We start from the raw sequence: 12,391 nt of genomic DNA, 5'->3' as shown, positions 1-12,391 counted from the left end.
CCGAGGAAGAAAAGGAGAGCCCGAGGAACAAAAACAGAGCCCGAGGAACAAAAGGAAACCCCGAGGAAGAAAACCAGGGCCTGAGGAACAAAACTAGAGCTCGAGGAACAAAACCAGAGCCCGAGGACAAAAAGGAGGGCCTGAAGAACAAAACGACGGCCATAGGAAGAAAACCAGAGCCCGTGGAATAAAACCAGGGCCCGAGGAACCGAAAGAGAAAGCGAGGAACACATCCAGAGCCTGAGGAACAAAACCAGAGCCCAAGGAAGAATACCAGGGCCCAAGGAACCAAGCCAGAGCCAGAGGACAAAAAGGAGGGCCTGAAGAACAAAATGAGGGCCATAGGAACAAAACCAGAGCCCGTGGAATAAAACCAGGGCCCGAGGAACCAAACCAGAAACTGAGGAACAAAACCAGAACCCGAGGAAGAACATGAGAGTCCGAGGAAGAAAAGGAGAGCTCGAGGAATAAAACCAGTGCCCAAGGAACAAAACCAGAGCTCGAGGAACAAAACCAGATGCTGAGGAAGAAAACCAGAGCCCGAGGAACAAAACCAGAGCCGAAGGACAAAAAGGAGGGCCTGAAGAACAAAACGAGGGCCATAGGAAGAAAACCAGAGCCCGTGGAATAAAACCAGGGCCCGAGGAACCAAACCAGAAACCGAGGAACAAATCCAGAGCCCTAGGAACAAAACCAGCCCTCGAGGCACAAAACCAGAGCCCGAGGAACAAAACCAGAGCCCGAGGAAAAAAACCAGGGCCCGAGGAACCAAGCCAGAGGCCGACAAAGAAAACCATGGCCCAAGGAACAAAACCAGCCCTAGAGGAACAAAACCAGAGTCCGAGGAACAAAACCAGACCACAAGGAACAAAACCAGAAGCCGAGGAACAAAACCAGAGCCCGAGGAACAAAACAGAGTCTGAGGAGCTACTGCAGAGCTTCAGGAAGGAAACCAGAGCCCGAGGAACCAAACCAAAGCACGAGGAACAAAATGAGAGCCCAAGGAACAAAACGAAACCCCGAGGAATAAAACCAGGGCCTGAGGAAGAAAACCAGAGCTCAAAGAACAAAACTAGAGCTCGAGGAACAAAACAAGAGCCCGAGGAACACAACCAGAGTCCGAGGAACAGAACCAGAGCCCGAGGAACACAACCAGAGCCCGAGGAAGAAAACCAGACCTCGAAAAACAAAACCAGAGCCTCAGGAAGAAAACCAGAGCTCAAGGAACAAAACCAGAACCCGAGGAACAAAATGAGAGTTCGAGGAAGGAAACGAGAGCCCGAGAAACAAAACCAGTGCCAAAGGACAAAAAGGAGGGCCTGAAGAACAAAACGAGGGCCATAGGAAAAAAACCAGAGCCCGAGGAATAAAACCAGGGCCCGAGGAACCAAACCAGAAACCGAGGAACAAAACCAGAGCCCTAGGAACAAAACCAGCCCTCAAGAAACAAAACCAGACGCCGAGGAAAAAAACCAGGACCCGCGGAACAAAGCCAGAGCCCAAGAAAGAATACCATAGCCCAAGGAACAAAACCAGCCCTCGAGGAGAAAAACCAGAGCCCGAGGAAGAAAACAAGAGCCCGAGGAACAAAAATAGAGCCCGTGAAAGAAAACCAGAGCCCGAGGATCAAAACCAGACCCCAAGGAACAAAACCAGAACCCGAGGAACAAAACCAGAGATCGAGGAACAAAACAGAGCCTAAGGAGCTAATGCAGAGCTTCAGGAAGGAAACCACAGCCTGAGGAACAAAATGAGAGCCCAAGGAACAAAACGAAACACCGAGGAAGAAAATCAGGGCCTGAGGAACAAAACCAGAGCCCGAGGAACAAAACCAGAGCCCGTGAAAGAAATCCAGAGCCCGAGGAACAAAATCAGAGCTCAAAGAACAAAACTAGAGCTCGAGGAACAAAACGAGAGCCCAAGGAACACAACCAGAGCCCGAGGAACAGAACCAGAACCCGAGGAACAAAACCAAAGCCCGAGGAAGAAAACCAGACCTCGATGAACAAAACCAGAGCCTGAGGAAGAAAACCAGAGCTCAAGGAACAAAACCAGAACCCGAGGAACAAAATGAGAGTTCGAGGAAGAAAACGAAAGCCCGAGGAACAAAACCAGTGCCAAAGGACAAAAAGGAGGGTCTGGAGAACAAAACGAGGACCATAGGAAGAAAACCAGAGCCCGTGGAATAAAACCAGGGCCCGAGGAACCAAACCAGAAACCGAGGAACAAAACAGAGCCTAAGAAGCTAATGCAGAGCTTCAGGAAGGAAACCAGAGCCTGACGAACAAAACCAGAGCCGGAGCAAGAAAACCAGAGCCCAAGGAAGAAAACCAGAGCCCAAGGAAGAAACAGAGCCCGAGGAAGAAAACCAGAGCCCGAGGAAGAAAGCTAGAGCTCTTGGAACAAAACCAGAGCCCGAGGACAAAAAGGAGGGCCTGAAGAACAAAACGACGGCCATAGGAAGAAAACCAGAGGCCGTGGAATAAAACCAGGGCCCGAGGAACCGAAAGAGAAAGCGAGGAACACATCCAGAGCCTGAGGAACAAAAAACAGCCCAAGGAAGAAAACCAGAGCCCGAGGAACCAAGCCAGAGCCAGAGGACAAAAAGGAGGGCCTGAAGAACAAAATGAGGGCCATAGGAACAAAACCAGAGCCCGTGGAATAAAACTAGGGCCCGAGGAACCGAACGAGAAAGCGAGGAACAAATCCAGAGCCCTAGGAACAAAACCAGCCCTCGAGGATCAAAACTAGAGCCCGAGGAACAAAACCAGACCCCAAGGTACAAAACCAGAGCCCGAGGAACACAACCACAGCCCGAGGAACAGAACCAGAGCCCGAGGAACACAACCAGAGCCAGAGAAACAGAACCAGAGGCCGAGGAGCACAACCAGAGCCCGAGGAAGAAAACCAGACCTCGATGAACAAAACCAGAACCCGAGGAACAAAACCAGCCCTCGAGGAAGAAAACCAGAGCCCGAGGAACAAAACCAGAACCCGAGGAACAAAAACAGAGCCCGAGGGACAAAAAGTAGGGCCTGAATAACAAAACGAGGGCCATAGGAAGAAAACCAGAGCCCGTGGAATAAAACCAGGGCGCAGGGAACCAAACCAGAAACCGAGGAACAAAACCAGAGCCCTAGGAACAAAACTAGCCCTCGAGGAACAAAACCAGAGCCCGAGGATAAAAACCAGGACCCGAGGAACAAAGCCAGAGCCCAAGAACGAAAACCATAGCGCAAGGAACAAAACCAGCCCTTCAGGAATAAAACCAGAGCCCGAGGAAGAAAACAAGAGCCTGAGGAACAAAAATAGAGCCCTAGGAACAAAACCAGGACCCGAGGAACCAAGCCAGAACCCGAGAAATAAAACCATAGCCCGAGGAACAAAACCAGATCTCGAGGAAGAAAACGAGATCCCAAGGAAGAAAACCAGAGCCCGTGGAAATAAAGCAGAGCCCGAGGAAGAAAACAGAGCCCGAGGAGCTAATGCAGAGCTTCAGGAAGGAAACCAGAGCCTGAGGAACAAAACCAGAGCCGGAGCAAGAAAACCAGAGCCCAAGGAAGAAAACCAGAGCCCGAGGAAGAAAACCAGAGCCCGAGGAAGAAAACTAGAGCTCTTGGAACAAAACCAGATGCTGAGGAAGAAAACGAGAGTCCGAGGAAGAAAAGGAGAGCCCGAGGAACAACACCAGTGCCCAAGGAATAAAACCAGAGCTCAAGGAACAAAACCAGAGCCCAAGGACAAAAAGGAGGGCCTGAAGAACAAAACGAGGGCCATAGGAAGAGAACCAGAGCCCGTGGAATAAAAACAGGGTCCGAGGAACTGAACAAGAAAGCGATGAACAAATCCAGAGGCCGAGGAACAAAACTAGCCCTCGAGGAACAAAAGCAGAGCCTGAGGAACAAAACCAGAGCCCAAGGAAGAAAACCAAGGCCCGAGGAACCAAGCCAGAGCCAGAGGACAAAAAGGAGGGCCTGAAGAACAAAACGAGGGCAATAGGAACAAAACCAGAGCCTGTGGAATAAAACCAGGGCCCGAGGAGCAAACCAGAAACTGAGGAACAAAACCAGAACCCGAGGAAGAACATGAGAGTCCCAGGAAGAAAACGAGAGCCTGAGGAATAAAACCAGTGCCCAAGGAACAAAACCAGAGCTCGAGGAACAAAACCAGATGCTGAGGAAGAAAACCAGAGCCCGACGAACAAAACCAGAGCCGAAGGAAAAAAAGGAGGGCCTAAAGAACAAAACGAGGGCCATAGGAAGAAAACCAGAGCCCATGGAATAAAACCAGGGCCCGAGGAACCAAACCAGAAACTGAGGAACAAAACCAGAGACCGAGGAACAAAACTAGCCCTCGAGAAACAAAACCAGAGCCCGAGGAAAAAAACCAGGGCCCGAGGAACCAAGCCAGAGTCCGAGGAACAAAACTACCCCTCGAGGTAAAGAAACAGGTTCTGAGGAAGAAAACCAGAGCCCGAGGAAAAAAAACAGAGCCCGAGGAAGAAAACAAGAGCCCGAGGAACCAAGCCAGAGCCCGAGAAAGAAAACCATAGGCCAATGAACAAAACCAGCCCTCGAGGAACAAAACCAGAGCCCGAGGAAAAAACCAGAGCCCGAGGAACAAAACAGAGCCTGAGGAGCTAATGCAGAGCTTCAGGAAGGAAACCAGAGCCCGAGGAACCAAACCAAAGCCCGAGGAAAAAAATGAGAGCCCAAGGAATAAAACGAACCCCCGAGGAAGAAAACCAGGGCCTGAGGAAGAAAACCAGAGCTCAAAGAACAAAACTAGAGCTCGAGGAACAAAACAAGAGCCCGAGGAACACAACCAGAGTCCGAGGAACAGAACCAGAGCCCGAGGAACACAACCAGAGCCCGAGGAAGAAAACCAGACCTCGATGAACAAAACCAGAGCCTGAGGAAGAAAACCAGAGCTCAAGGAACAAAACCAGAACCCGAGGAACAAAATGAGAGTTCGAGGAAGAAAACGAGAGCCCGAGGAACAAAACCAGTGCCAAAGGACAAAAAGGAGGGCCTGAAGAACAAAACGAGAGCCATAGGAAGAAAACCAGAGCCCGTGGAATAAAACCAGGGCCCGAGGAACCAAACCAGAAACCGAGGAACAAAACCAGAGCCCTAGGAACAAAACCAGCCCTCGAGAAAGAAAACCAGAGCCCGAGGAAAAACACCAGGACCCGAGGAACAAAGCCAGAGCCCAAGAAAGAAAACCATAGCGCAAGGAACAAAACCAGCCCTCGAGGAGCAAAACCAGAGCCCGAGGAAGAAAACAAGAGCCCGAGGAACAAAAATAGAGCCCGTGAAAGAAAACCAGAGCCCAAGGATCAAAACCAGACCCCAAGGAACAAAACCAGAACCCGAGGAACAAAACCAGAGCCCGAGGAACAAAACAGAGACTAAGGAGCTAATGCAGAGCTTCAGGAAGGAAACCACAGCCCGAGGAACAAAATGAGAGCCCGAGGAACAAAATGAGAGCCCGAGGAACAAAATGAGAGCCGAAGGAACAAAACGAAACCCCAAGGAAGAAAACCAGGGCCTGAGGAACAAAACCAGAGCCCGAGGAACAAAACCAGAGCCCGTGAAAGAAAACCAGAGCCCGAGGAACAAAACCAGAGATCAAAGAACAAAACTAGAGCTCGAGGAAGAAAACGAGAACCCGAGGAACACAACCAGAGCCCGAGGAACACAACCAGAGGCCGAGGAACAAAACCAAAGCCCGAGGAAGAAAACCAGACCTCGATGAACAAAACCAGAGCCCGAGGAAGAAAACCAGACCTCGATGAACAAAACCAGAACCCGAGGAACAAAATGAGTGTTCGAGGAAGGAAACGAGAGCCCGAGGAACAAAACCAGTGCCAAAGGACAAAAAGGAGGGCCTGAAGAACAAAACGAGGGCCATAGGAAGAAAACCAGAGCCCGTGGAATAAAACCAGGGCCCAAGGAACCAAACCAGAAACCGAGGAACAAAACAGAGCCCTAGGAACAAAACCAGCCCTCGCGGAACAAAACCAGAGCCCGAGGAAAAAAACCAGGACCCGAGGAACAAAGCCAGAGCCCAAGAAAGAAAACCATAGCCCAAGGAACAAAACCAGCCCTCGACGAGCAAAACCAGAGCCCGAGGAAGAAAACAAGAGCCCGAGAACAAAAATAGAGCCCGTGAAAGAAAACCAGAGCCCGAGGATCAAAACCAGACCCCAAGGAACAAAACCAGAACCCGAGGAACAAAACCAGAGCCCGAGGAACAAAACAGAGCCTAAGGAGCTAATGCAGAGCTTCAGGAAGGAAACCAGAGCCTGAGGAACAAAACCAGATCCGGAGGAAGAAAACCAGAGCCCAAGGAAGAAAACCAGAGCCCGAGGAAGAAAACTAGAGCTCTTGGAACAAAATCAGATGCCGAGGAAGAAAAGGAGAGCCCGAGGCACAAAAACAGAGACGGAGGAACAAAACTATAGCCCGAGAAACAATATCAGAGCCCGAGGAAAAAAAACAGGGCCCGAGGAACCAACCCAGAGCCCGACAAAGAAAACCATAGCGCAAGGAACAAAACCAGCCCTCGAGGAACAAAACTAGAGACCGAGGTACAAAACCAGACCCCAAGGTACAAAACCAGAGCCCGAGGAAGAAACCCAAAGCCCGAGGAACAAAATGAGAGCCCAAGGAACAAAACGAAACCCTGAGGAAGAAAACCAGGGCCTGAGGAACAAAACCAGAGCCCGAGGAACAAAACCAGAGCCCGTGAAAGAAAAGCAGAGCACGAGGAACAAAACCAGAGCTCAAAGAAGAAAACTAGAGCTCGAGGAACACAACCAGAGCCCGAGGAACAGAACCAGAGCCCGAGGAACAAAACCAGAGCCCGAGGAAGAAAACTAGACCTCAATGAACAAAACCAGAGCCCGAGGAAGAAAACCAGAGCTCAAGGAACAAAACAAGAACCCGAGGAACAAAACGAGAGTTCGAGGAAGAGAACGAGAGCCCGAGGAACAAAACCAGTGCCAAAGGAAGAAAACCAGAGCCCGAGGAACAAAACCAGAGCCCGAGGAAGAAAACCAGGGCCCGAGGAACCAAGCCAGACCCGACAAAGAAAACCATGGCCCAAGGAACAAAACCAGCCCTCGAGGAACAAAACTAGAGCCCGAGGAACAAAACCAGACCCCAAGGTACAAAACCAGAGCCCGAGGAAGAAACCCAAAGCCCGAGGAAAAAAATGAGAGCCCAAGGAACAAAACGAAACCCCGAGGAAGAAAACCAGGGCCTGAGGAACAAAACCAGAGCCCGAGGAACAAAACCAGAGCTCAAGGAACAAAACCAGAACCCGAGGAACAAAACGAGAGTCCGAGGAAGAGAACGAGAGCCCGAGGAACAAAACCAGGGCCTGAGGAACAAAACCAGAGCCCGAGGAACAAAACCAGAGCACGTGAAAGAAAAGCAGAGCACGAGGAACAAAACCAGAGCTCAAAGAACAAAACTAGAGCTCGAGGAACACAACCAGAGCCCGAGGAACAGAACCAGAGCCCGAGGAAGAAAACCAGAGCTCAAGGAACAAAACCAGAACCCGAGGAACAAAACGAGAGTCCGAGGAAGAGAACGAGAGCCCGAGGAACAAAACCAGTGCCAAAGGAAGAAAACCAGAGCCCGAGGAACAAAACCAGATCCCAAGGACAAAAAGGAGGGCCTGAAGAACAAAACGAGGGCCATAAGAAAAAAACCAGAGTCCGTGGAATAAAACCAGGGCCTGAGGAACCAAACCAGAAACCGAGGAACAAAACCAGATCTCGAGGAAGAAAATGAGATCCCAAGGGACAAAACCAGAGCCTGTGGAAATAAAGCAGAGCCCAGGAACAAAACAGAGCCCGAGGAGCTAATGCAGAGCTTCAGGAAGGAAACCAGAGCCTGAGGAACAAAACCAGAGACGGAGCAAGAAAACCAGAGCCGGAGGAAGAAAACCAGAGCCCAAGGAAGAAAACCAGAGACCGAGGAAGAAAACCAGAGGCTGAGGAAGAAAACTAGAGCTCTTGGAACAAAACCAGATGCCGAGGAAGAAAAGGAGAGCCCGAGGAACAAAAACAGAGCCCGAGGAACAAAACCAAAGCCCGAGGAAAAATATCAGAGCCCAAGGAACAAAAGGAAACCCCGAGGGAGAAAACCAGGGCCCGAGGAAGAAAACCAGAGCCCGAGGAACAAAACAGAGCCTGAGGAGCTAATGCAGAGCTTCAGGAAGGAAACCAGAGTCCGAGGAACAAAACCAAAGCCCGAGGAACAAAATGAGAGCCCAAGGAACAAAACGAAACCCCGAGGAAGAAAACCAGGGCCTGAGGAAAAAAACCAGAGCCCGAGGAACAAAACCAGAGCCCGAGGAAGAAAACCAGAGCTCAAGGAACAAAACCAGAACCCGAGGAACAAAACGAGAGTTCAAGGAAGAGAACGAGAGCCCGAGGAACAAAACCAGTGCCAAAGGAAGAAAACCAGAGCCCGAGGAACAAAACCAGAGCCCGAGGAAGAAAACCAGGGCACGAGGAACCAAGCCAGAGCCCGACAAAGAAAACCATGGCCCAAGGAACAAAACCAGCCCTCGAGGAACAAAACTAGAGCCCGAGGAACAAAACCAGACCCCAAGGTACAAAACGAGAGCCCGAGGAAGAAACCCAAAGCCCGAGGAACAAAATGAGAGCCCAAGGAACAAAACGAAACCCCGAGGAATAAAACCAGGGCCTGAGGAACAAAACCAGAGCCCGAGGAACAAAACCAGAGCCCGAGGAACACAACCAGAGCCCGAGGAACAGAACCAGAGCCCGAGGAGCACAACCAGAGCCTGAGGAAGAAAACCAGACCTCGATGAACAAAACCAGACCCGAGGAACAAAACCAGCCCTCGGGGAAGAAAACCAGAGCCCAAGGAAAAAAACCAGACCCAAGGAACAAAACCAGAACCCGAGGAACAAAAACAGAGCCCGAGGGACAGAAAGGAGGGCCTGAAGAACAAAACGAGGGCCATAGGAAGTAAACCAGAGACCGTGGAATAAAACCAGGGCGCAAGGAACCAAACCAGAAACCGAGGAACAAAACCAGAGCCCTAGGAACAAAACCAGCCCTCGAGGAACAAAACCAGAGCCCGAGGAAAAAAACCAGGACCCGAGGAACAAAGCCAGAGCCCAAGAAAGAAAACCATAGCGCAAGGAACAAAACCAGCCCTGGAGGAGCAAAACCAGAGCCCAAGGAAGAAAACAAGAGCCCGAGGAACAAAACTAGAGCCCGTGGAAATAAAGCAGAGCCCGAGGAAGAAAACAGAGCCCGAGGAGCTAATGCACAGCTTCAGGAAGGAAACTAGAGCCTGAGGAACAAAACCAGAGCCGGAGGAAGAAAACCAGAGCCCAAGGAAGAAAACCAGAGCCCGAGGAACAAAACCAGAGCCCGAGGAACAGAACCAGAGCCCGAGGAACAAAACAGAGCCCGAGGAAGAAAACCAGACCTTGATGAACAAAACCAGAGCCCGAGGAAGAAAACCAGAGCCCGAGGAAGAAAACCAGAGCTCAAGGAACAAAACCAGAACCCGAGGAACAAAACGAGAGTTCGAGGAAGAAAACGAGAGCCCGAGGAACAAAACCAGTGCCAAAGGAAGAAAACCAGAGCCCGAGGAACAAAACCAGAGCCCAAGGACAAAAAGGAGGGCCTGAAGAACAAAACGAGGGCCACAGGAAGAAAACCAGAGCCCGTGGAATAAAACCAGGGCCCGAGGAACCAAACCAGAAACCGAGAAACAAAACCAGAGCCCTAGGAACAAAACCAGCCCTCGAGGAACAAAACCAGAGCCCTAGGATAAAAACCAGGACCCGAGGAATAAAGCCATAGCACAAGAAAAAAACCATAGCGCAAGGAAAAAAAACAGTTCTCGAGGAGCAAAACCAGAGCCCGAGGAAGGAAACAAGAGCCCGAGGAACAAAAATAGAGCCCTAGGAACAATACCAGGATGCGAGGAACCAAGCCAGAACCCGAGAAAGAAAACCGTAGCCAAAGGAACAAAATCAGCCCTCGAGGAACAAAACCAGATCTCGAGGAAGAAAAGAGATCCCAAGGAACAAAACCAGAGCCCGTGGAAATAAAGCAGGGCCCGAGGAACAAAACTGAGCCCGAGGAGCTAATGCAGAGCTTCAGGAAGGAAACCAGAGCCTGAGGAACAAAACGAGAGCCGGAGGAAGAAAACCAGAGCCCGAGAAACCAAACCAGAAACTGAGGAACAAAACCTGAGCCCGAGGAAGAAAAATAGAGCCCGAGGAAGAAAACCAGAGCCCGAGGAAGAAAACTAGACCTCTTAAAAAAAAAACAGATCTCGAGGAAGAAAACGAGATCCCAAGGAACGAAACCAGAGCCCGTGGAAATAAAGCAGAGCCCGAGGAGCTAATGCAGAGCTTCAGGAAGGAAACCAGAGCCTAAGGAACAAACCCAGAGCCGGAGGAAGAAAACCAGACCCCAAGGAAGAAAACCAGAGCCGAAGGAAGAAAACCAGAGCCTGAGGAACAAAACCAGATGCCGAGGAAGAAAAGGAGAGCCCGAGGAACAAAAACAGAGCCCGAGGAACAAAACCAAAGCCCGAGGAACAATATCAGAGCCCAAGGAAGAAAAGGAAACCCCGGTGAAGAAAACCAGGGCCTGAGGAACAAAAGGAAACCCCGAGGAAGAAAACCAGGGCCTGAGGAACAAAACTTGAGCTCGAGGAACAAAACCAGAGCCCAACGACAAAAAGGAGGGCCTGAAGAATAAAACGAGAGCCATAGGAAGAAAACCAGAGCCCGAGGAACAAAACCAGAGCCCGAGGAAAAAAACCAGGGCCTGAGGAACCAAGCCAGTGCCCGAGGAACAAAACCACCCCTCGAGATAAAGAAACATGGTCCGAGGAAGAAAACCAGAGCCCGAGGAACAAAACCAGAGCCTGAGGAACAAAACCAGAGCCCGAGGAAGAAAACCAGACCTCGAAGAACAAAACCAGAGCGTGAGGAAGGAAACCAGAACTCAAAGAAAAAAACAGAACCCGAGGAACAAAACCAGCCCTCGAGGAAGAAAACCAGAGCCCGAGGAACAAAACCAGTGCCCAAGGAACAAAACTAGAACCTGAGGAACAGAACCAGAGGCCGAGGGAGAAAAAGGAGGGCCTGAAGAATAAAACGAGGGCCATAGAAACAAAACCAGAGCCCGTGGAATAAAACCAGGGCCCGAGGAACCAAACCGGAAACCGAGGAACAAATCCAGAGCCCGAGGAACAAAAGCAGCCCTCAAGAAACAAAACCAGAGTCCGAGGAAAAAAACCAGGACCCGAGGAACAAAGCCAGAGCCCAAGAAAGAAAACCATAGCCCAAGGAACAAAACCAGCCCTCGAGGAGCAAAACCAGAGCCCGAGGAAGAAAACAAGAGCCCGAGGAACAAAAATAGAGCCCGTGGAAATAAAGCAGAGCCCGAGGAACAAAACAGAGCCCGAGGAGCTAATGCAGAGCTTCAGGAAGGAAACCAGAGCCTGAGGAACAAAACGAGAGCCGGAGGAAGAAAACCAGACCCCAAGGAAGAAAACCAGAGGCCGAGGAAGAAAACTAGAGCTCTTGGAACAAAACCAGATGCTGAGGAAGAAAAGGAGAGCCCGAGGAACAAAAACAGAGCCCGAGGAACAAAACCAAAGCCCGAGGAACAAAATGAGAGCCCAAGGAACAAAACGAAACCCCAAGGAAGAAAACCAGGGCCTGAGGAACAAATCCAGAGCCCGAGGAAGAAAACCAGACGCTGTGAAAGAAAACCTTAGCCCGAGGAACAATACCAGAGCTCAAAGAAAAAAACTACAGCTCGGGGAACAAAACGAGAGCTCGAGGAACACAAGCAGAGTCCGATGAACAGAACCAGAGCCCGAGGAACACAACCAGAGCCCGAGGAAGAAAACCAATCCTCGATGAACAAAACCAGAGCCCGAGGAAGAAAACCAGAGCTCAAGGAACAAAACCAGAACCCGAGGAACAAAACCAGCGCTCGTGGAACAAAACCAGAGCCCGAGGAAGAAAACCAGAGCCCGAGGAACAAAACCAGTGCCCAAGGAATAAAACCAGGGTCCGAGGAACCAAGCCAGAGCCGACGGACAAAAAGGAGGGCCTGAAGAACAAAACGAGGGCCATAGGAACAAAACCCTAGCCCATGGAATAAAACCAGTGCCCGAGGAACCGAACCACAAACTGAGGACCAAAACCAGAGCCGGAGGAACAAAACTAGCCCTCGAGGAACAAAACCCGAGCCCGTGGAAATAAAGCAGAGCCCGAGGAACAAAACCAGACTCCAAGGATAAAAAACAGAACCCGAGGAACAAACCCATGGCGTGAGGAACAAAACCAGCCCTCGAGGAACTAAATC

The 12,391-nt window shown here is 50.6% G+C and overlaps 1 protein-coding gene across 1 annotated transcript; it reads right to left on the bottom strand.

Moving 5' to 3' along the window:
- Nucleotides 1-1,413: 1,413 nt before the first annotated feature.
- Nucleotides 1,414-10,894, bottom strand: LOC142093577 (uncharacterized). Its single transcript, XM_075174870.1, has 3 exons — nt 10,875-10,894; nt 3,572-5,410; nt 1,414-1,557 (listed from the first exon to the last, which is right to left on the bottom strand). The coding sequence occupies exons 1-2, from the start codon at nt 10,892-10,894 to the stop codon at nt 4,234-4,236; spliced, it is 1,197 nt and encodes a 398-aa protein (XP_075030971.1). The 3' UTR covers nt 1,414-1,557; nt 3,572-4,233.
- Nucleotides 10,895-12,391: the final 1,497 nt, after the last annotated feature.

This window comes from Calonectris borealis, chromosome 27 (genome assembly GCF_964195595.1).
Source record: "Calonectris borealis chromosome 27, bCalBor7.hap1.2, whole genome shotgun sequence".
Lineage (NCBI taxonomy): Eukaryota > Metazoa > Chordata > Aves > Procellariiformes > Procellariidae > Calonectris > Calonectris borealis.
This window is presented reverse-complemented; position numbering and strand designations above follow the sequence as displayed.